The 25602-nt window shown below is 42.6% G+C and overlaps 2 protein-coding genes across 2 annotated transcripts; one reads left to right on the top strand and one right to left on the bottom strand.

The window, feature by feature from the left end:
- Positions 1-1656: 1656 nt before the first annotated feature.
- On the bottom strand, positions 1657-3144 carry LOC131293053 (odorant receptor 63a-like). Its single transcript, XM_058321132.1, has 5 exons — positions 2747-3144; positions 2357-2650; positions 2221-2289; positions 1812-2160; positions 1657-1710 (listed from the first exon to the last, which is right to left on the bottom strand). The coding sequence occupies exons 1-5, from the start codon at positions 3142-3144 to the stop codon at positions 1657-1659; spliced, it is 1164 nt and encodes a 387-aa protein (XP_058177115.1).
- Positions 3145-17944: 14800 nt separating this feature from the next.
- LOC131282094 (uncharacterized) lies at positions 17945-22642 on the top strand. The gene is made up of 4 exons (XM_058311488.1): positions 17945-18005; positions 21052-21137; positions 22193-22319; positions 22404-22642. The coding sequence occupies exons 1-4, from the start codon at positions 17945-17947 to the stop codon at positions 22640-22642; spliced, it is 513 nt and encodes a 170-aa protein (XP_058167471.1).
- Positions 22643-25602: the final 2960 nt, after the last annotated feature.

Here is a 25602-nt window from a genome sequence, read left to right as displayed (position 1 = left end):
CGCAAGTACTCAGGGTTGATCAATACGCCTTTAAGGCACCTTACTATGAGCACATCTATCGTCTACTGATTTTCCAGGCTCCAATTCGAGCTCTTCCTTTCCTCCGCTTATCCCCGAAGGCTTTCCATTTGAGAAAATGCTGGGACCAACCAATGTGAACGACCACACGACATTCATCTGCACGCTCATCAGCAATTCAAATTCGCCTTTTGCGCCCTCCAACTACGTCAAGGGTGTTCTTTTTGGTATCGTCGCTCTATAGTGGTATTTGTTTGCCCAGCGTAATAGCTTTGCCCTTTGTCTTAACGATCTCCCTTGGCGCGCGGAACGACGTTTTCCAGGCGAGTGAAATTTAAGTAACGCTATCGAAACTCCACTAGTGAGGGGTTTTTCTTTATTTCAAATTTTCCCCCAGCAGGAACAGGCCACAGGGAACGCCGATTAGCATCTCGCGGTGCGATTTGTTTATTTTTCTTTGCCACCTCGCACACCATTTCGCGACGGAAGATAAATTGCAGCGGTTGATGATTGGAATTGAAAAATGGCGAAGAGTATGTATGTACTTTTTACTTTTCTCGTTGCCAGTTTTAAGTGCTCGAAGTCGAAGGGACGTAGGTACGCATCTCGATACAGCGTTTCGTGCAGGTTATATTTTTCATGCCATTTTACCATCCGAAACCTAACCGGGAGGGATTTAAAATGCGGGAGTGCACATACCCAAGCGTTCGCTTCGAAGATTGATTAAGCAACGGAACGAATATTGAAATGGTGAGTCATTCCGTATCGCAATGGTTCATTTATCTTTTTATAACCAAAAATATATGAAAGAAAGACAAGTTGCGACAGTATGTCATCAGGCAAATAAGCTCCAAAGTGGTAAATTCTTTATTGCGCAAAAGAGACGAATATTTCATCCCTTTAATGAGAATTCTTTTACATCATATTATTGAAACGATAGAGCAAAAATGTAATATTACTACTTTATCCAAATTATGAAGTGAAATAGTTTCGAAGAAAAGTGGAACACTACCTTGGATTGTTCTCCTAGCAAACTTTTTCTGTAGTTGTTATTTCGTTACTGTTAAGTAAAAGTTTAATTACTTTTTCGAAATCTTAATTTTGAAATTTCAGCACTATTTTGTTAAACAACATTGTATTGTGCAAATTACAATTATTACTAAAAAGAAGCCATTTGTTTTGTTTGTGCCCTAGGCAATCTAGAATGTTCTTATTGTGCTGTCTGTGTAAAGAGTAATATAACAAATTCTACTCTTTCGTGCCAGTTTGCCAAATAGTAACGGATGAAAACAATCTACTACACGACCCATTAATTATCACATTCCTAGACCGTCTATTGTACCAACCTTGCTGTGGTTTTAACACCTAACCAAAAACTAACTCATTATCATCTTGCTGCCCTTCTCACATCCAATTTACACCTCTTCAATACACCCCGAAATAGGAAGCAATTTCCGATGGTTATGCAAATTACTCCATGTTTTTTGGTCAAATTTTCGCAATCGCAAGTGAGGTTGATTTTGGTGGCTTGTGGTGCTTGCAGGAACGGCTTGGTGCGTGACATGCCGTAGTTTCATTTGGTGGCCTCGGGGCAAGCATTGGCGTTGTATATCCGCAGTTTCCAGCGATCCGATGCAACTAGTTCATTATTCGGTGCAGGAATGCGTTACAGGTGTAGGCGGTCTTCATGACCTGAAAGTGGGGGATAGTTTTGTGTTTTGTAATTAAGTTTTGAAGGCCACTCCCCCGCGATAAGAGAGGGTGTATCGTGCACAAATCCTCCGGACACTTACCACGGTGAAGATGTGATAGGAAAGGTACCCAAATCCTCCGATGCTGAAACCGTAGTTCCGCTGAGCATTGCCCAACATGAACAGGACGTCACGAAGGTGCCTACGGTTCCAGAGCTGATACCACCGGTTAGAGTACACCCCGTTGCAGAACTCGGCCGATTTGCTGACGACGAGCTCCCCGCAGTAGCAGAAGAGCCACATTTTGCTGACGTTCGTGAGCAGCATTCCGTACGAGCCGTTGTTCCACTTCAGTTGAATGTGAAACAACGACACACAGATGTGTCCGATCGTGCAGAGTGTCTGCATGAGGTATATCTCCCGGTAGACGAAGGAACATTCCGACAGGAACCTTTTGCGAATCGGTAGCGATCGATTAGAACAAAACCTTACGGATCCGTGTAGTACTTACTCCGAGAGCCGAGTGTGTGCCTCAAAAATCTTCCGAATCAATTCTCCCTGCTCGGCATCTGCGTCCGGACTGCGAAAGACATAAACATCGATGATCAATGAAGGAAGTACCGAGCAAACCTCAAACGTGGTCTTACTTCTGTCCGATTCGCTTTAGATGCTCCAGTAATATCTCGAGTTGCGAAGCGGAGTAACATACGAACAGGTAGAACGGTCCGTCCAGTCCGACGAAAACAATCGCCACCCAGTGCAGCTGGACGATCTGCAGAATATAGTTGGCCAGATACCAGGGATGCTGGTGGTAGTCGAGAAATGGAATCGAGTAGCCTATCGGGAGGACATGATTGCCAAGTTTGCCAGACAGAACCGGGTATATCAGCAGCATCGTGCATGTGGTCAGGTACGATATGACTGTGACATATAGAAGTTTTCTGTACAAAACCAGAGGAAAGAAATTAGAAATAAGTAAACGTTTTGCCGCTACATTTAACGTTCCTTGTATCGCTTTCGCTCTACTACAGACCTACCTCGCCAAACGCTGGTATTTGCCGCAAATAGCTGCCTCCGTCGGTCCGCTCCGGTAGCTCCGATCGTTCAGCACCGTCTGGAGCATCCGGCAAACATGCTTCCGCCGGCGAACCATTCCAACAATTTTCAACAGCACCTCGGAGCCGGCCAGAAATGCTGACGAACTCAGGATAACCGTGTCCAGGTCGTGCAGGTGGTGTAAAAAGTGGAAAATCACTACCATGATTGCGATCGACATATCGAGCACGTGGAAGGTTAAGAATGGTCCAGCCATGTAGTCATCGTCGAAGATGCGCAGAATTGCTACTTTGAGGAACCAATGAAATACACCATAGATCTTACGATAACCCTGCTCAATGTCGTCGGTTTCCAGTGGCGTTTTGCGAGGGGAAAACATTTCTGTCGATCACGGGGTAACTTTTAATCTTCAAGTAGATCGAATGAAAGCAGAAAGCCGTCTGTCGGCAGTAACCTGTACTTAAGGAATGTAACACCAAAGTATTTCTCTGGATTCGTTAGGTGTCCAAGAATTGGTTCAACCTTGGTTCAAATATTTTAAGCACCGTCCATTACGGGCCGTAGATTATGCATGAGAAAGAAAACTGCTATATTACTCCAAAGTACTCCAAAATGCAGCTTACTTCTGATTCCTTTGGTTTGAAATCGCAAATGCAATCCGACATTTCCACACGGCTCCGTTGCCAATGTTTATCTAGAGGGCCTATTAAATATTTAATCGGACACCATCTACTCAACGGAGCACTTTAGGTGAAATTATCCTATTATGAATACATCCTTGCGCTTAAACACTGGACAAAACTAAAACAAATCATTCGTGTGAGTGAAAGCAGTGGGCGTTTTAGTGTCCACTGCAAAAGACCGAACGAGGTTCTTTTTCTCCATCCCGTTTGTCCATAAAACGGCTATCGATAGCGTGGTGTATTGCAATGAGTATTTATGGACACCCGGCTCATTTTACGGCCCAATCCAAACAGGCGCCATGTGTCGGATAACACAAGTGGTCTGGAGAAACCAATTCCGTTACTATCTATCAAGAAAGGAAATATATTGCATGCCCTACTTTTGAAGTTGACTTCCGCCATTCCTTCGAAACATTACTATGATGTGATAAATTTATGAATTTACTAAATGAATACATCAAATATATAAGTAAATCTAAGAATAACTGTGGTCATTTGATCCAGGCCAAGTGCTTTCAACAAAATATGTTCAATATGAACGCACTGTGCTTTAAGTAATATAACATCAAAAGTTATTTGGATTACGAAAATTATTAAAACATTAGCTTTAGTATTGGGGCATATTAAAGGAATGATATATCACCTTAAGTGTTGTATTAAAAAAGTTACATTCAATCAAGTGATGCAGCAGATGCAATAAATCATTGCGTTTGATATTAGAATGTTCTTGTAAAGTAAAAGCATGAGCTCTTCTGAACTATTAGAACCATGAATGAACGGAATTCGGACACTCCTTTGGGCACTTCCGAGCACACTACGAAGGTAGTTGGTGAATATTTAATCTCACATATCCCGCTCGATTTATGATGTTCGCTACGGGATAATTAAATAAACCCTGGGTCTGCATCTTCGCTTCTGCCCCATGATGGCTGCACTGACCTGAGCAATATTCCGAAAAGCAATATTCGAAGCAGAAAGGAAAGGATGGCAAAGTATGAAAACGGCTTTCAGCAGGATGTGTGAGCAGCTCAACTCCTTATGCTTGTAGTACACTGCACTATTTCCCAAGACCACCCAATTAGAAGCACCTGTCTCTCAATAAGCAGTCCTGCCTTTGGTTGTATATTAATTCTCTAAATAGAGAGAGAGAGAGAGAGGAAATGAGAAGAAAACAGATTTAGAAAGCTAAAAAAAGAAAATTGTGAATCTTTCTACTTTTATTAAAAAACATAATTCTTCTGCGTACAACACTGCTTCGAAACTATGAAAAAAGGACCACACACATTTTTAAAGTAACTCCTTTAAACTGGCAAAAAGAAATTGATCGTAGAATATTTATACATTTTAACAACTTGTGATTGAAACGAATTCAGGATTTAGTTAAATTTGGAGAAGAAGTTGAAGCAGGATTTAAACATTTAAAGACAGATAATAACGTTTCCAATATCCACACAAAGGTAGTAAGGCAAAATGAATTTAATTCTAAAATAATGTGAGGAATACTAGAGATTGGTATATGTCTACTAAAAGGTTCTACTAAAATATAGGATACTCAAACAAAGTACTCGTTGTTTGAAAAGAAAAACATTACCTGTATTGCAGCGTCAAAAAATTTTTTTTTAGTTATTTAGTTGGAAAACTTGTTCTTAGAAATTGTTCATAGAAAGAGCTTTATATGCATAATTTCGAGACCAACAGTCCAGTATTTTAACCGCATGAATATGAAACAAAGAAATTACAATTTGGATCCTTGCGAAAAGTGTACTCTCAATCAACCAAATTACATTAACGCATGTAAAGTGTGGAGCTCTTTCTAGTGATTATGCTTCTGTTTCGGTGCATCCATTGTACCCTACGAATTTATTTATTCTATCTCTAACCCTGCTGCAAGTGCATTCCGTATAGAAGAGCTACAAGTGCGTCCGGCATCGAGATTGCTCCACAGACAGTAGGAACATTCTGCTGCATGCTTTCAACTTTTGCAGTAAAGTGAATCTAGTGCATGGTTTCCGGAAACGAAACCAGAACGCGAAAGTTAGACACAGGAAGCGGTAGGAAAAGCCCTCCCGTAGAAAATTCCATTTGCACAGCGATAATTAAATCGAGCCCTGTGTGTGGATGAAATTTTAGAATTACTCCACTCCTTTCTCCTTCGCGGAGCAGCGAAACCATAAAACTTTGGTTGGCAGGAAAATTTAGTAAGGTTGGTGGGAATGTTGACCAAATTTTCCAACTTTCCGGTGGCTGGTCGCGGGGTTGGGAAGCGAGTTCATTTTCCTAATCACTGAGCTGAAATTTGCCACTTTCCAGCCCGGGGTTCGGCAGCCACCGGCGCGCTTGATTACGCATGATAATGTACTTTTTGAACGTTGGCCAACTATTTGGTTTTTGTTTCAGGTCATCTGTTCCACGTTCATTTGGGGCTAGTTCGTGCAAGGACAATTAAAAGTCGACGCAAGGTTTTAGAAAGTCCGCCCAGAGTGAGTGGCGATCAATTTAAACTTTTCTTCGATATTTTTAAGCCGAGGTTAGACTTTTTCCCTCCCAAAAGTGATGCACATCCATAAAAGTGCAGCTTTTCCCATTTTTTACCCATTATACTTTCCGCCTGCCGTGCAAATGGTATCGGTGGATGGTCATTTTCTTTTGTATTGCATTGCATCGTTCTCGAAGAAACCCGGAGCGACAAACAGTCTCATCGATCACCCACCTTCAACGTCCGGCTGCCCATAGTACAAACGGCGAGGAACAGAACAGAAAAGTAGATTCATCTATCGTTCGTCTCTCCCGGAATCCCGGGGCTTGGTTTGTTTGTTTGTTCACGAATGGGAGCAAACTGAAACCTCCGAAACACCGACATCCGTGTGCTCGTAACGGGTCACTGTTGCTTTGCTGTTTTGCACCGCGAACTGGAGCCCGCACCGAACCGGTAATAACGGAGTCGGAAAATAGGGGAGGGAAAAAAAACGTGAACATGGACAGCCCCAGAACGCAGCTGTGCCGATGGCGGGATGAAAATAAAAGTTTGTGGGCGCCATCGTGACGCATCAAATCTGCCATTTTCGCCAGAACGGCGCCGACATGACGCCGCCGACACGACCTCCGCCACCATCGCCACCAACACCCAGTTGTCAGCGATGCGTGTTCCGTTTTTATTCTCCTCTTCTTTTTGGGGCACACTTTCCACAGTCACCCCGCGGATGGATGCTGCTGAAGTTGGCGACTTTTTGATTGCTGTTGGCGTTGCTTAACCCTCCCTTCGCCCGATGGAAAGCGTGTGCGGAAAACCCCCTATTTTGGCCATGACCAAACCAGACCCCGAACGTAAGCGAGAGGAGAACGGGGTGGAAAAGATAGAACGCGAAAGGGAAAGATTGGTCCACTCGTACAGAATACAATATATTTAATCACATCAGGAAAGCTTTTCATCTCGTGCGGAGGGGAAAAATCCGGTCGGGAAAATGGTTAAAGGAAGCACGACGGCTCTTTCTTGAAGTGAATTCTAATGACCTGACTGTGAATGAACGGTACCAAGCAGACAACGCAGAGGGTGCAACAAATTGAATGCTCTGAACTGATTTTCCGTGGGCACCGAAAGGAAAACAAAATTTGTGTAAAGAAACCCTCAACTTCACGGGGACGATTTTCCCGTACACGAACACTCGAACCGGTTGCGAACCGGTTGTAGGCGACGGTCCTTTTTAACCGTTAGTGAAACAGAAATTTGATATTCCGATGGCATCCATTGATTTGGTCCTCCCCGGGTTAAAACTTTTCCAGCTCATGAATGAGATATTGCAAGCCGTGGTATGGAAACGTACCCAAACTCGTAGCGGAAGTAAATCGCGTAGTACAGTAAAACGGATACTTCAGAAGTTGGAGAAGAAAATAAGAGCAGTTCTATCTTTTTCAAAAGAAAATTGCTTCCCATTAGGGGATCATAAAAGAAGCAGGTCAATGTTTTCAAAACTGCGGAAAAGTTTTCTCTTACCACTCTGGTTTCTTGTTTGCTCTGACGTAAGTAAACAGAGTTTCACAATCAAAAATTATATCAATTTTTCATTATTCATATTATATTTTTGTGGTCGACGGAATTGTAGCACTTGCATGAGGTTGCTAAACTACTATAGGCTGATGACTTAAATATGTTTGTCTCTATAAATTACATCTTTAACTGCCTTTGTCATCAGGACTGCCTCACTCGGTTCATAAACACATAAAACAAAAAAATACTGCAGTTTCAAATCATTGTATGTCCTTTTGCTCGTAGCAAACAAATATAATAAACATTGTGCACCGGAAACGGAATCAACCAGACGCGAACAAACAATCAAACAAACAATCGTCCGCTCATCCTCGGACAAGACGAAATCGGGACATCACCGGGATCGGTGCCTGATTCTCTCCACACTTTCGATGGATTGAAGGAAAGGGATATTTTCTAGCGGACAAACTCCGCTTCGTCTCTTCAACACCTTCCAAACTTCATCCAAGCTTCCTGGCAAACTTTTACCATGTTTCATCGATGGAAGGAATTTTCTTTCAGTATCCAATTCCACAGCTCGCTGCATCGATGGTGGCATCAACCAGTTGATGGTGCTTTGCTGGTGCATAAGCTATTTTTCTGACGAATTTATTTTGTTTTGTTCGAGGTCAGCAATTTTTTTAAGATCGTGATGGAGCGGGTTAAAATGGAAATAAAAATTTGACATTTCAGCTGTGAGGGGTTTTCATGTTCATGCTGACCGCCACTCGACCCATCCCCGATAGTCTCTCCGTGAACCGAGACGTAAAAGAAAGGACGACGAGCGCATCTAATATTTTGGTGAAAGAAGGGTTTAAGCGACAGATTGTTTTTTTTTTTGCTTGTCCTTCCGATAGGACATTTGTGAAACGTCGAAGTCGAAATGGGATTTATGTGCCTGGAAAAGCGTCTGAAATTGTTTCGCTGTTGTCAGCAATTTTGCGCCGTTGTCTTCATCGGTTTCGCCATTGTTGGGAGACGACGGCCGTAAACACCACTACGAAAGGGAAAAGTGTGTGTGGCCCGTGGAAAACCCGATCTCGGATCAACCTAATGACGTTGGAAAACCGATTGGTAATGGCGGCTCCAAGGCCACCTTCCTTGGTGGTCCTGTCTGCAAGCATTGGGCAGGGAAGGGAAATTGTTTTTCTCGCGACATTCCCGTCGCAACAACAACCGCTGTTGATGCTACCGATCGCTGTCGACCGCACAGTTCGTGGCACAGTTCGAGACCGAAATGCCTTCAACAATTTTCTTCCACCCCGTTGGCGGTTCCGTGCAACCGACGAATCGATTTGGTTTCGGATTACAGAATCTTGCCTTTCATCTTGTCAACACACGCCCGTTCCAACCCTCCGATGCGGATGCGGTACACGGGCACAAGTTTTAATTGGATTGGAAAAGACGAAAATTGTCTTCTTCTTAGGGCGGGTCCACCGTTTTTCTGCCTTAACCACAGTAAATGCCTGCGGTTTGCCTTCTTCCATCGTCTGTTTGATTAAGTTTTTGGCGAAAATAAATATTCAGTACCCATTGTTTACGGCACGCAGTGTTATCGTACGATCGATTGGTTTATGCGAGGTAGAGGAAACTAACGGACTAAACTTCTAACTTTCCTGTTTTTCCGGTAATTTGAGGTTGAAAGGTGTGAATGATGGTTTCGACAAATTACTTTGGCGTACAAAAATAAATTATTCACTTTGCTGCAAAGTATATACATCTAAATTGGACAAGAAAGTCTCTACCAATAAACAAGCAAACAGTAACGATGTTCGTCAACAAAGAGATGTTTCATCCTACAACATATTGAAGCAACTGTCATATTGAACATATCGAAGCAACTTACCTGTTTTTATTCTTGACCAACATCCTTTGAAATGCCCCGAAACGAGATGAATTTTTCGATAACACAGATCAACTCTACAACCATTCTTGTACCAACGAACAAAACAATTTGCTTGAAGTGGCCTGCGGCAGCAAAGTCAAGAGGAAGCGTAATTTTGATGGCTTTTCTCTAATTCTCCCGAGACAGCGCGTTTTACGGCCAACTGCGCTTAAAATTACAACCGAACGTTGAAAAATTATTGCCGACAAGAAAAGAGGTTGACAAAAAAGGCAGTACAGGAGAGGAAATTCCTTACTCGTTTTGGACGTATAATTTGTCCTCCCGAAAGCATGGCCATCGTTCGGGTCTGGGGAAAAATGGTTAACTTCGTTGGCTAACTGCCAGCACGATGTAACACGAGCGTCGCTGTTAGTGACGTCGGCTGCTGTGAACCCAAGAGAAGTGGGTTTTTTGTATGGTTCTGCTTTGTCATCTTCAAGGATCGAGCAGATTCGAGCTGGCAGGGCGAGAGAAACGTGCCCGCGTTAGCCGTTGGTACCTGCATCGAAAGCAAATAGAATAAACTATCCTATCAGCTCTCGGGCAGCTATGCTGGAGGATCGTTTTTTGATCATAAAATTTGTCTGATGTGTTCCTCACTTGCTCGGCGCAGCGAGGAAAATTCGATTCCACGCGAAGATGCATCACACAAAACTCGAAAAACCTACACAACACTAATGGGATTGATACAGCGTTAGGATCGAGTTTTCCGTACTTCTTCTTTACAGCTTCACTATCATCTCCGCTTCAATGCCATCTGGAAGACCTGCAAGGATTTTCCTATGGCTTCCATGTTGCTGATTCCGTTTTCGCGCAAGTAGCGCGAAATTCCAATCGGTTCACAGTTTTCCGCTGCAGAGGCATTTGGTCTATTTCTCATTTTTCAGGAAAATAGCAATTCTGATTGATGTTCTCACAATTGCAACTCTGAAGCGGTTCGCCTTCTGAATGAAAACATTCAAAGCGACTGGGAAAATTCCGCGTTGCATATAGAAAACTCCCTCTTCCCCTTGCACTGTGTTGCAACCTGTTTGTAGTGGTTTGCGGTTACACGGACAAGACGGGTGATGGAAAAAGAAAGAAAAGATGAAAAACGCCGGCAAACGCTGATGCATCCTCGTGCGAGGGCGAGGGTGGAGAAAAACGAAAATTTGCATTGTAGGAAAATTCAATTTTCGACTTTTCGGCGCTGGACGCTTCCTGTCTGGGAAGTTGTTGAAGTTTAAAATAAAACAAACAAAAAATACAACCTAGTCACACACAACGTCCGATGTCGTGAAGTTGCAGTGCAATTTTATTTTCCACGCTCAAGGCAATGGATAATGGAAAAACCGTCCTCGTAAAAGGGACTACATTATCGTTTAGGTTTACGTTTTTGGTCACTTTTCAAGTCAAAATCCGTTGAATTTTTATTGTTTTTTATTGGAGTTAATTTGCCATATTTCGAATTGATTTGATAAATGAACATAAATTAAAAATATATCAAAGTTAACAAATATATTTTAACAGTCAATACCCTGCTAAAAAAGCGCCAAGGGTAAGTTTGTTTCTTGGGAGGAAGAAAAATCTCTTTCATACTCCGCTATCTTTTATTTTTCCATAAAAGATTACACCACCACCATCACCATCATTAGTGAACGGAAAACGATGGCAATTGATTGTCTTATTTTGTCGATTCCGTTATATACTACATTTCTGGAAAGTAAATTTTCCTCTCCAAACAAGACGCCTTGCGCTATTGAACGTTCTTTTGCTTGCCGGTCAGCGTTTTCCCGCATGCTTGTGTTTTCGTGCAGGTGCTCAATCTGGGACTCGGTGAATCTTGTGTAAACCGCATTCTTTCGTTTTTGTCCGTCGTTTTGTTTTTCTCCGTTCGGGCCAAGTATCCATTTCTCGTTCAAGGAGATTTTTATGTATGAGATTCGCGTTCGATTTAGTCCCCCACATCGGTGGTGCCGGTGAAGAGCACTCTTTTCCGGCCGTCGAAGACCCTTCGTTAACGGTTGTGTTTGATCTTTTATTTTCTAAAAGGTGGTGATTACAATTCCACACCCGCGTACATTTGAGGTACGCTGATTGTGGAAAAAGGAAAACATTATACCGCATATAATAAAAATGAATGCTTTATGTTCACTTCATTATTGTGTTGAATAATTTTGTTTGGTAACAATATAAGAAATGAGCAAAATGTAAAAATGGATTTCATTTACACATTCAATGCCAACTTTTAGAGTTTGTTTCCTATTTCTTGTTTCATTTAAATGTTGAAACATTATGCAAAAAAATGTTATGAAATTAAAACACATATGCTACTCACAAAATCTATCTGTTATAGAAGGTTGTCTTACAAAGCAAACTAATGATAACCCCTTATGAGAACAAGATTTAAGTGAGTGAGGTTTCAAGTTTACGCACTTGCTCAACGTTTCCTGATGACATTTCGCAGTAAATCGTGGCCTTTCCTCAATGACACCGGGATGAGATAACGAGGGAGAATTCGTTTCATATTCATGATTTCGTTACTATTCACTACCTATCCGCAAGCAAATCCGGTTTGCGCTACAAGGAACCAAACCATTTCGATGAAGGTTGATTAAACTGATTATTCAATTTACCCTATAAATCACTTCATTTCATCGCACGACTTTGTCTGTCCTTAAACCATAAAGATGGCCAACCACTTGACGCTGGCTAAACTAATGTGCTCCCTAAGGTGTTTTTATGACACCCTTCGTCAACTGGGTATCATCGTACGACTTACTGGGATATTTCACATGCAACAAAACTTCGTTATTGGGGCTTTGTAAGGAGTACAGTGTGGAGAAGGTGTGGAAGTTCCATTCCCCGATATTAACATTCTGGCGATAACAACCTGGGCTGGTAAAAGTCACAGAATGTAATGTGTTTGTTATACTCGATGCCTTTGAAACCTGATTAAGAGAGGTAATCATCCCGCGAACTCCACGGGAGCAACAAAGGGGCTCCCGGGAACCCAAACTTACGAAAGTGGGACGCCAAAAGAAAGCAAAACTGTGTCCACTCCCCTTCCAGCGCCAGCCTCTTGACCTCGATCCGAGGTGGGTTCGCTTCTGGAGCACCGCTTTCTGGTTCAGTAAATTCTGGCCGGTCACGCGAGGCTTCCCGGGAACCCCTCAAGAAAACGGGATCGGATGTGGACGCTTACAGCAGTGCGCCGTCACGCCAAACATCGCAAACAGCGAACTAGGCAGCTGGCCAAGGTCCTATTCTTACCCTTACCCTTCGCGGCTGATAGTAGAATTTGCTCGCGTGGAAATGTTAACGGCGCTATTAGCGGTTCGTGGAGATGTCAAGTGAAACGGTTCTATTTATAGCGTCCATGGCGAATTCACACACGATGAACACATACATAAAAGTTGTAAGAAGGAACGAAGGAACCCGATAGAGGAAGCACGATAGAGTACGCTTCTCATGCCTCGAAGGAAAGGTTAAAGTAAGCTTTCCCGCCGTTTCCTACTTTAAGGTTCAAAGAAGTTTAAACTAGCTCCCGTTGGACGAAGAAAAATCAATTCCCCCAGCAGTCCGATTCGATGGCAGGAAATTCCTGTCCAGGTGGAAAGTTTTTCCTTCCATTACTGACACCAAGGGAAACATTGTGTGTGTGAGCGCCAAATTGTTGCAAACCTGTAAATGCAACACCCGATGATGGTATGATTAGCAAGAACGTGCCGAAATGGAGCGAAATTACACAATGTGGTTTTCGGTAAAGTCAGTAAAGTTTCTTGATAGCAGTTTCTAGTCTTCAAATGGAATCACATCGATCAATGTTTTCCTTCAAACACTTACCTGAGTGTGTGTGTGTGCCTGCAAAGTCATTGATTAGACTAAACCGCTCCATGAATCATATTTGATTGGTTTACTTCGTCATGCAACTACATTTAGTCATTCTATCGCGTATTAAAAAAACTTAATCAGTGATAAAACTTTAGAAAGAACATTACGTGATAACTTTGAAAACAACTAAAAGCCAAATTTTAGTACCAAATGTTTGAAAGTCATCTACATTTTAAAACGATTTCTATGTTTGGCCTCGGTTCCACAACATGCTGTTTTCAAAATTCCAATTCCCTGAATAGAGTTAAAGCATGCATAAATTCTTTCCGAAAACTGATTGTTTGTAACGAATGTTGTTTTGATCATTTTACTATGAATTTTTCTGATACTGCAAAGATATATCTTTTCTACAAATAAATTGAATAGATGATATTATCTTCCCCTAATTTAATAACCTGCTGTTTTGTTATAACATAAACGATCGAATAAATCGTTTTTCAATCATAAATAAACTGCTTTGAAGTTGTTTACTGTAAACTAATTAAGGAAAAAAAAGATATTCGTAAACACTGCAATAAAAATAGCAGTAAAACATAGTTGAGCTAGGAGAATATTTTATATTCATAGCACACACACACTCACACACATCCACCAGCACGTGGTTTTGATTACGGTCAAACAATCCGAACACAATACGAGTTTCGTACGCGCAATCAGGTGATTAAAATCATAAATCTCGTTAAAGTCAGCGCATTGACTTTGATTGAGCGAATGGGGAGGCTTTCGACCGGTTCGCCACCCATGCGTCATCCCCTTTTACCATTCCGGAAAAAAGGGGGGGATGGTCATTTTCCACCCGAGAACGAGTTCCCGAAAACATACGGCACAGAGTGAATGTTTTTGGCAGAACTGGCAAACACCAGCATTGTCATGCTCGCTCCCAACCGGACGCCCGAAGGTGTTGGCGATATTAATTCCGATTATGTGTCGAGGAATTATGGCGCCCCTTTGTCCCTTTTTTCCCTCTATCGTGTGGCCAACGAGAACGTTGAGAAAGGGTGCGGCGAACATTGGAGGTGCGAACGTGGCCACAACACGGTGGAGGTTTGGCTTTGGGACATTTTGTACCGCTTGCTGCATTCAACCACCTATCAAAGGGCGTGAAATGGGATTGAGTGATGACGGTGAGGGTAACCCTGAAAATGGAAGGGGACGAGAGAAAAGCTTCCCGTTGACATTGCTATGATTATTCGAACGAGCGATTTTCATGCAACGGTCAGGGGCAGGAGCTGTTCTAATGGGGTCCACGAACGGAACTGCCAGTTTACGCCAAAGCGTGACTGTTTTCGATTCGATATTATTACCATCATGGTTTTCTTTTTTTTTTCGTTCAATTTTTATCAATTTAATTGGATTGAATGAGCACTTTTGGGGAGGGAGGGATAAAAAAAGCTGCAAATTGCACTTTTCCCTTTTTTCATTAGGTGTTTATAATCTGTTTGTTATCTCTTATCTATTTCAATCTTCTGTTTCCAAAGCTACTTCAACACTAGTTATCATCCCTCCAGTTATCACACCCTCTTACTTAATGTTTTTACTTGTTTTGAATTATTTTTTATTAAAAAGATGGCCCCATGACAATTACTTTCGTCGTGCTCGTTGTTACGTGACGTTCTCAATTGAATCATTAAGCTGCAAACATTCAAGCAATTCAGCACCGTTCATGTTCAAAGCAGTTAAAGCAGCGCTTACCTAGCGCGGCAATTAATGGAAACATTCAAAACATCCCATCCACATTACGTGCTAGCTCCATAAAGCTTTACTCCTCGTTGTGCTACTGAAGCGAATAAAACTCCCTCTTCGTTTCTGGCTTTCCGCGGATCATTGGGAATTTTCCTTTTATTTCCTGCTCCGGCTGGGAGTTGCAACTCCAAACGGTATTCCTGGCATCGGTGCTTAGACTCAGACAGGATTTCAAACATCCACTAGTCTTCCAGCTGCTTAAGCTGTTGATTGCGGGAGGAACCACAACCGGGGAGATAACGTCAGCCAACAGTACCAGCTGTGGAAAATCGAGCGAAAAAGCCAAAAAAAAAACTAAACTGCACAACTACTTGAGAACATGCCGCCGTAAATCAGCACCATCATCACCATCGTCATTGGAGCCGCCGTCGGCATCATTTCGCTCCGAAGAAGGAAGACAGCGAGTTTTGTGCCGACCAACTGTACGTTCCAGCTGTGGATGAGTTTTCCCGCACGACACAAAACCTGCCCCATCCTGCCACGGCTTGGCAGTAACATCGTGGCCGTGGGCTCGATTTCGTTACGTAACCCTAGCCTCGTTGGCTGTGCGTACCCGTTTACGGCCGTTTCCCTTATTCGGGCCCGAAAGACATTGACAGACGCCGCCATTTCTTGCCTTTTTGCATTCTCAAACCTTTCGCGTCATCCACCCGGTTTTCTTTTCCGTGGATGGGGTTTTACCTTCAACTCCGCCTCGCCTCGTCTCGGGCGGACGTCTGGGTGTCATCTGGAACACATCCAAAGATGGCTGGGGTTCCAATTAAAAAGTGATCCATTTACCATAAACTGGTCTGACTGGGAAAAGTATGTTGTGGGAGTCATCGGTGTCGAATAGAATTTTCCAACTACACCACAACAATAAACTTTCTTCCTCGTTTCTAATACAAGAATTATAATCTATAGTTTTTTTTAAATATTTTTGTCATCTTCCTCAGAGTAGAATGTAAAATTTGTTTAAACCTCCATTCCTTTTTCTAAAATAATATTCGAATCATACCAGATGAAGCCAACCAATTGGCAGTGACTTGACTGGTTTAGTTTTAAATTAAAATGTATGTATGTAAATAATTAAATTTTCTAGTTACAGTTCACAAAACAAAACACATAAAACCCGTAATTTCCTAGACTTTTAAAGGTTATTTTTTAATTGGATTCAAATCCTTTTTGTAGCTTTTGGTTCAATTAAAAAAAAATATAACACCATGTCAAGATTCTGATTCTTCGAAGCTTCTTCTCCAAGCAAACCACGCTCAAGGGGTAATATTACTTTGCAATAAAAATAACTCTAAAACTAAATCTCCGCTTAGCGGAAAAACTTAAAAATAAATGTACATGGAGAACGAGACATCGAGGATTTTCAAGAGATTTCAAAACGTCCCTTTAGGGCACGGTCAAAACATCCTCGAAATGCATCGAAACCCGCTGAACAATCATATCTGGCTCAAATGGCTGAAGTCTTTTATTGGCACACTTAAGCAAACAGCAACGGATATGATGTGCTTGCGTTCTCCGTCTCCCAATGCCACCATTCGATGGTCCTTTTTTGAAAATCCCACAAAACACCGATCGCAACCACGAACCACTATAACGATTATTTGCTTGCAAACAGGCGGCATTCCATGGGGGAAAACACAACAGAGGGCCTTCCGACGGGTGAAGTTAATTTACACAATTCCCCCAACGACACACCATACCCCAATGTCCCGGAAGATCGTCGAGGACCACTCTTTCGGGAGTCGGTAATATCGTTACACGGATCATCTCTCCCCGGAAGGTGGAAAAGCGCTGCGAGCTCACGGAAAAATCTGCAAACTCGTGTCCGCTGCCGAAAGGAAAACTGGTGATGGTGCTGCCGCTGCACGAATGTCTCGCGTTCGTCCGAAGTGGGTGCAGTTTCCACCAGGGCGGCGTTTTCCACGCAGCCCGAATGTCGTTCGGCTCGACGGGACTAGAGAACGCTGCGAGGTTCGCACGAAGCTGAAAACCGGTTCTCATCCGAACCGTTCTAGGGCACCGTTTCAAAATCCCGGAGTTGTGCTTCGATTCGGTCAGTCAGCATCGGACGGCCGGCAGTGTAACACACACGGAATCGGAGTACGGATACGCGGGTTCTTTCTCTTCCCCTTTCTTTTCGTCTCGTGTGCTTCAAAGGCACCCTTTCGGTCTGCGACGGCTTCGATTGAAGTGGGCGCTCTCTGGTTAATCTGGCCCTCTAATCTTTTACACTCCCATGCCAAGAAGGTGAAACATCGCGATTGATTGCAACCTTTCCGAACCTCCGCCGGGTTAGTTTGCATGTAGAAAGTTTTCCCTCGTGTTTGTGTGTGTTGCTTTCATTTTTCCATTTTAACGTGCGGAAGCCCGACAGTTTCCAGTTAAGTGATCTGCCGAACCCAAACCCGGAAAAAAAGATCTTCTATTTTTCAATTGTAAGAAAACGTTGATCACTGCGAAACACAAAAATTAAGTTGTTTGAGCCAGTGATGGTTCTATGGACTGCAAGCAAATTTAAAAGCAGTTTAGAAAGTGATAGATTATCGAGTGAAAAGCAATTAATTTGATCAGCACTTTGTGATAGCTTATAACACTGCTGTAAGGTGGATTAATTCTTCGGCCTTTTACAATACCTTCAAAGAACCGCACCCTAAACTGAAGCAATAAAACTGTTTTACATTTTGTAAAGAAATTATTTATACAAGTGAATTTAATATGTTTTGTTTACTGTTTCGTTTTTTTCCTTCGAAACGCTGTTGCCTCGGAAATGAAGCTGCCTGTTCGTGCAAAAGCGAAACATCGAAGTTAATCGTAATCATCGTCGCCTACAAAAGGAATAAACGTGAGCCAGAAAACGTCGCCAGGAGGACGCCATTGGAACTGACAAAATTGCAACGGGAACACAAGTTACGGGGCTCAAGCATCTACGCCAATTCGCTTCTCGTTCTGCTAGAGAACTAGTATAGAATCCAGTAAAATGAGCAAATTTTATTCGATTTTTATGCAAATGTGTGTGATCGCCGCTTCGGTGCAAACTGGTTAGTGAAGGTTTATTCGTTTTGCTTTGCTATGGTGGTTCGGAGCTTGCACGTCCATTTACAATTGCGCCAACTGGTAGGATTGTTTTTTTTTATCTTTTAAAACGTCATTTTGTACTCTTTGGCCCTGGATTTTAATGCCTATGCATTTTACGAAGTTGCTAAAATTCGAAAAATAAATTAAACATGTGTTAAGTCTGTTTTACTTCAATCGGCTACTTTGATGTGTTTCAAATTAACTGCAATTGATCGCAGACTATTATACGACCATCAACTTTTTTTGTGACACGTGACGGTGAAATTTTTGAAAGTGAAAACGATCGGTTGCTTCCACGGTGGCGCAAATAACGCACGGAGACAACCGTTTGAAAATTAATATCGTCAAGAAGCAAACGAAACATTTATTCGCTGGTGCGGATTTTTTTCCCAGGATTCACCATTCGGAAACTGATTTATCGCAAACTTTGTTGTGTGTGTGTATGTGCTTCTGTGGTTTGACCTTTTGGAACAGACCAACAAACCATCCTGCGACCGTCCTGCGAAAACGATGATCCTGAATAATGAATAACGAAGTGAAAAATTGAGTTTTCCGGCCGGGAAAAAACGTAACAATTCCCTTGATGGTCTCTGATCTTGACTGACTGAGTAGTTCTGTTCAAAATCCATTCACGAACGCATTTGAAGAAGTTCACGCACGGACTGGCTTTTCCATCTCGGGTTTGGTAGAAGATATATACCCGATTTCGCTCGTTGAATTGGCGTCGGTTGTCGAACGCCATGTCTTTGATGTCTGTGATACGAATTTCTAATGCATCAAGAGGATTATAGCAGTTTCTATTTATTTACGAAAACAGTTGTTCTTTCATTTTCCACGGTAGCGATTTTCGTTTTTGATATTCAAATGTCTCATGCGCTACTTAATATCTTGAATACTGTTACTAGAAGTACTACTAGGAAACTTGATAATATAAATGAAAATCAGATAAAATTACATACTTGTTGGGATAAATAATTGCGTTATTTAAATTACCTTACAATCCAACGTAACTTTCATCTTCTTTCATGAATACTATTTTGCTGTTTTTCGCCAATAAGAACGTTAAACAGCGAACATCCTAATAACGCTCACTCTCGAGATCCTTCCGAGGTTTCTTGCGGCATGCGGCTGGACATCCTTGTCGGTTAGCTACATTTTATGGGCATTATTATCGTACGTGCCTCCGATTAGATTGTGCTGGATTAAGCTCCCGGCAACCACTCGGTGCCAAGTGGCATCCAATTCCGTGCGCCATTCGGTGCGAAGTTTTACAACAAAGATTATCGAAATGCGAATGGATGGTAAACCGGCTCGGACAAAGGACACGGGTAGACCCCACGGTTGGACACGTGCTAGGGGTCAAGAAGTTGAGCCGAAGTTAATCCAATCCACACTTACACACCAAAGGCTTCTTTACGATAAACCATGGACCCTCGTTTGCTTTCCGTTGAGTACACACTTCGGCTAAATAACTAGAGACAAGTCAAGAAACCCCAGCATTGATTTCGCAATCTTTCTTCGTTTCTGCACACGTGCTAACGATGTGTTCCCTTCGATGTGTATGTGTGTGTGTGTGGGGGAAAACTTTTTCGATCGCCAATCGTTCTCACACCTCACCATACGATGCCACTACTTTCCCGGCGGTCATTGGATTCGCTTTCGTTCACTCGAGCGTCAGCCAGCGAAAATGCAATTTCCCACGGGTTCATTACGGTTTTATGGATCCACTTCGGTCTCACTTATTTTGTTGGGTTTTTTTACTTTTCTGCCAACGTATCGTGTCCACGAAGGAAAGCAAGTGGCGAGCAAAAAACTGGTCACACGAAGAAAGCAAAAACTAATTTGTATTTATGTGACGTTGAGCTGGCGATGGACGAAATTGTGTTACACTGTCTTTCGCCCACCACCACACACATCCAAGCATGCAAACATCAATTTACGTGCGCTGTCAACGATCACCAGGCGCCTCCATCGACTACGTACGTGGTTTCCGTGTCGATGCATTTCGGCCACGCAACGATTACGGCTAAGTACAGTGCACACTCTTCAAGGCAGTCACACACAGGAAATAGTAAAATGTTATCTTTGGAGTAGAGACATAGGAGAATCTATGGAAAATTACAGACAACGTGAGAACGATCTTCAAATCTGTGTTCACATAAACTTCATGGTCTTTATTTTAATTCAAAAACCATTTGTTGACACTACTTCTGAGTGTTATGAAAAAGACAAATTTGTTTGCCAATTTGTGTTCGGTTGACATTGCTTATATTGAACGTGAGTTAGTGACTCATGTAATGAAGTAAATCCGATAACATTCAAACGAGATACACCAATAAATCAATTTTCTTTTCTATGATATTTTTAAGGTACAAAGATGATGCCTTAGATGAGAGAGCCATGTTTAAAAAATACACAATTTGAGTGAAATGTGATTCCGATAATCGATGAGTGTTAAAAGTTTTTTTTTTAATATTGCGTCTCCATTATAATTCACTTTTGGCTATGGAACGAGCCGATGGCCCAATGGTTTTAACGACCCTAGGTCACCTTCCTAGGTAAAAATCGTTAATATACTTAACCCATAAAAAAGTCATCATTTTGATGTGGGTTATCTTGGATGAATTTTTAATATCGGGAAATGTTCCCGAAAAAAACATTATCTCCGTTGATTATTCATTCAGCAGGCAAAAGTACATGTACCAACCAACCTGACATTAGCCTTCCATCGAGATAAATTAGTCATGTTCATAAACTCTACCAAGGTCGTCAACATGTCGAGCGGAGAGTAATGATAACCGCCGTGGTTCGGCGAATTAAGAAAGTAATTGCGGAACATGGCTGTGTAACCTTTGAACTAAACGACTCGGACATGTGTAACATGTGTAATGTTAACAAGGACGTGCAAGCTTCCGGGAACCATTCGCTTGGAAAAGTTTACCAACAACTGGACACTAACGTAATTTCCCTACTCCCCCATCCCCCCCGGCCCCACTCGACTCAACCAAGGCCTGAGCATCAAGTGTTACACGTGCGATTCGACCAGCAACAAGGAATGCATGGACTTGAAGCAGAAGTCCGCCATCGTCGCCGAGGTAAGGATAGCTGGAATATTAATCATCAATTAATAGCTCGCCATCATCGCACGGAGGTTCGAAGCATGCTGACCGTACAACAAGAACAAAAACCGTACGGACGGTTTTCTAAGGCACGCGCAAGCCCTTGGAAAGCAGCGTACCCAGCGCGGGGCAGCGTGGCCTTTATTTATTATGCCGTCGGACTGGAACGGCGATTGCGGCGACTGACTGACACCGATAGATTTGTACCGCTGGCTAGAGCAAACAGCCTTCGGGGCCTGTTGTAGGCGGTGGGAATGCGTTCCGTCCTTCAGCTCACATGCGACCTTCGGACAGGCGCGGCTGACGAATGGTTTAGGCAGTTCGAAGGCTCCCGTGTCCAGCCACCCACAACACCGGCACTTATTTATTACGCCATACATTTCACTTGTTTTGTAGCCTTGTCCTCTTGCCGCGAAGGACTGCGATATGGGTTGGGTAGAGACAATTGATTGCGATACCTGCTTTGTGTAAGTTCGAGGAATTGTGGGAGTAGATCACGTGTCAGGGATAAACATTAATTTCGATATAGAATACAAATATGAAGCGAAGTTCACAACTTAGGAAGAAACAACAAGGACAACATTTTGGACAGCGTAGAGCTTTCAAATAGTTTAAAAGTTATTCGTAAAATAAAACAGTAATGGTCACGCTATGATACTTTTGTCAGAGGTTGCCAAAATTACCTATGTTTTTATTGATTAATTTTTAATTAAAACTTATGGAAGATATTCCAGGAGAAATTCAACCATTTCCGGCCCATTTTTGATGAAGATGTAATTCATAATAACGTTGTATATAATCCGTTTCGGTATCGTTCTATCAGCTGTCCCAGTCGCTTACGGTATTAGTAATGATTTTTGAACCGTAAGACTTCCAGGGGGCCAGATGAACTCCCTCCCGCCAAATCAATGATAGCGAAAAGATAAGATACAATTATGATCTTTTTTTAGTCTGCTGTAGTCATTGATAAATTTACCGACGTTGGTCCCTCTTTTCATTATCAAACTCAACTTATTCTTTACCTCCCGTAGACTTGCTCCCCGAGCAAGATGGCGTCCACGACCGGCAACTGGTTGGCCGACCTGACGCGCATCGATTACTTCGGCGGCAAGGAAATCACCGTCCCGATGGTCTGCCAGAAGATTGTCGCCACGAATGGTACGTGGGGAGGGGGTGCGGGATGGCCTTGGGCCGACGACGCAAAAAGCGCACTGACCGTTTCTTGCTCTTCCATCCAACCAGAAGTGGGCGAGACGATGACGTACCGCGGTTGTCAGCTGGATGGCGGCAAAAGCGACCTCTGCCAGATCGCGTACGGCAAGGCGAAGGCACAGCGAGGCGTCAACATAGAGTCCTGCACGATCTGCAAGGAGGACGAGTGTAACGGGGCAGAGCGGGTGGCTGCCGGAAGGCTGCCGATGGGGCTGGCCGGGGCCACACTTGCCCTGCTTGGATTCGCCGTACGGCAGCATTTCCTGTAAAACGCAGCCCCACGGAGTGGTGAAGCCGGAAGAAGCGATTCGTTGCATTTTCGCCCTGTAAATAATTGGTAATTGATTGAGTAAAGTTAAAAGCATCATTGTGCCGTGCAGAATCGAGCAAACATTGACGATCTACAACACAAGCACTTAGAGGATCGAACAGGATTCGTCCCGGTCAGTAGTGGAACACACTGAAAATCGTACTCTCTGTGAAACACACGAACTCACACACACACATCGAGGAACTTACCTTTCCAACATATAAACACAAGACGAACACAAAACTTTCCACAATTCAAAGGTTTTGATACACGCGAAGGAATCTTAAGCCATCAGGATCAAGTTGATAAACAATCATTATGCATTGTGTAGGGCTTACATGGATTAGTCAGCCCAGTTGCACCGTCAGTATGTTAGTCACTCTTGTCATGGCTACGTCACGCACGCATTGAATTGAAAACGATAACGTCACTGAGTCACCCCATGGTGGAGCTGAAGGTCGCTATCGACACCGCGAAAGTAGTGAAACTAGTTTACAATTAACCGATAAACGTCCGTTACGACCGTTAACCGTTGCGGGGAGAAAGACGGGATGCGCTCATTGCGTAGGAACGTTCAGCAATCACATGCAGCCACAGGTAGCACTATAATCACTAGGTGGTAGTAACTAAACGTAAAACTTATGCAAACATGAATGAAAAACATGATCAAATTCACGCATATGCCTTCATTCGAAAAATCTTAAAAATAAAAAAAACTTGTTGGGAAGCATTAGTTAAGATTATTAGCGAATAAATAAGGGCAAATCAATTATGAACAAAAATAAATACATAAGTAAAAAAAACACTCACACAATCGATCATGCGTAAATTTTTGGCTACCAATAAACTGTTGATCGATCATTCGTCCTCGTGTTTTCCTTCCCCATTTAGCGCTCCGCTGCATGATGCTCATATTGTGGCAGAAAAGCTTGGCCGTATTTGTAGCTTTTCCGAACCAAACCGTCACGCAGCGTAGGTATTCGGGCAGCGAGAAGTAGACAAAAAGAAATAAGATTCAATGTGCATCTTGAAAAAGGATCCATTTTCCGGTTGTTGTTGGCACAATAAATTAGGCATTAAAAACGAAGGGCACCCACCTCCACCCAGTGGGCCGTGGAAGGGATAAGGCTGTAAGTGTAGGCAAATTGCAATCTCTAAAATAGTCATTCAAAATTTCTAAATAATACTCACATCTAATAAATGTAGCAAAGTGGTCCCCCTTGGGGAGAATCAGTTTGAACAAACTACCATTTTTACTGCAATCGATTGGAATTGCTATAGCACAACTAGATAAAGGAAAAACAAAATAACAACTCTGTAGCTTGCAAGCGTTTAAAACACCAGTGTGCAACACGAGCCACGTCCAAATTTAATCAAACGCCAAACGGAAAAATGAGGCACATAATAATTGCAAGATAATTAGGAGCTAAGAAACAAACAAAAAACTAGTCAAATAGATTGTAGAGAAATAGCATTACTATCGTAATTTTTCATCCAGTTTGATTGTTTGTTTAAGGGCATTGGGCCGTGTTGATAGTTTTTATTATGTTATATATTATCTCTTTCATGGAAGAAGGAATGCGATAAACCAAAGTAAAAAGAGCTACTTTTATGTTAGCGTTTATGTCACAGATAGAAATCTTCAAAATTCTCTTGTGTACATACTGGATTCTTCAAATTGGCATATAATAAAATAGGAAACTAAAATCCGGAGTTTTTCTAGCAACTTACACTCTAGGTGTAGCACATGCACTACCGGAACTACTCGGTTTTGCGCAGGAAAATAAGTTGTACCATGAATTCATTCACGCTTCGTAAAAAAGATACAATTAAAAAAGCAAGAAAAAACGCAACGTAATGCTAAATCCATCGACGTCATTTTGTACTGTTCGACGTAACGATGGCGATACGCAAACTCTTCATCAATGATAAAAAATATGATAAATGAGTACACATAACACACAGCACACAAGCACTCCCACATTGTATCGCACCGAAGTAATGGAAGCATACAGACATTGGAGGAAAAATAAATGATCGTATCAAAAACATCCTGAATGTGATTAATACCATTTTTTATGCGTCTAATGTCGCATCGAGAAATTGTAATCATTTTTTTTTTAACATTTGTTAGATCCTTCTCTCGATACTGAAGCGAATTGTCTCTAGCGAATTAAAATAGTATCAATAACTCTGCGGCTTGAGATAACATCACCAACCGAAGTGGATGATCCGGTGTCATCCAGCTATCGATTAGTCATGGCTAAGATGATTCACTCTAGATGAGCCAGCTGAAGAAGGAATTCCCCTCTCGCCAGGCAACAGTATTTAGGTAGTAAATTAAAATTGAATCAAACATACGACTGACGGGCCGATTACCAACATATTTCCGATCGTCGATCGATAAGACGCCAACGTTGCGATAAGGATCAATGCAAACTGTTGGTCCGCAAAGCAGCGCAAGGTGCGCACTGAAGGGTGGTTGTTTTTGAGCAACCTACCGTGGTTACCATTACTTTACTTCTCCTGCAATTAGGAGTAAAATTTATCGCACCAACTCCCATCTTGCTTCGGTGGAGAGGGAGGGATTGGAAAGCGCGCGGCAACGTCTGGCCACGGAGTCAAAGGGCTTGCGGGACGCGGGATACCATAAGGCCACCGTTTTTCTCGATTACCGATAAGCCGAACGGACGATAAGGCAAACCATCGGCGACTGGTTTAATTTAATATACTTTCTTCCCTTTTTTCAATTCTTCCCCAAACCGAAAACACACCAAACGTGAGGTAAGTACGCGTTGTGATATGGACGGTTGAAGGGAAAATGTCACCGCCTACGGTTGGGCACGGAATTAGGCGCGGGCGAACGGGGGGAGAGGCTTAATAGGCAAACGGGACACTGATGAGTCGCTCGGAGTCCGA

Source organism: Anopheles ziemanni, chromosome 2, assembly GCF_943734765.1.
Source record: "Anopheles ziemanni chromosome 2, idAnoZiCoDA_A2_x.2, whole genome shotgun sequence".
NCBI classification, from domain to species: Eukaryota; Metazoa; Arthropoda; class Insecta; order Diptera; family Culicidae; genus Anopheles; species Anopheles ziemanni.
Note: the sequence above shows the minus strand (reverse complement) of the source record. Positions and strands in the feature narration are given on the sequence as shown.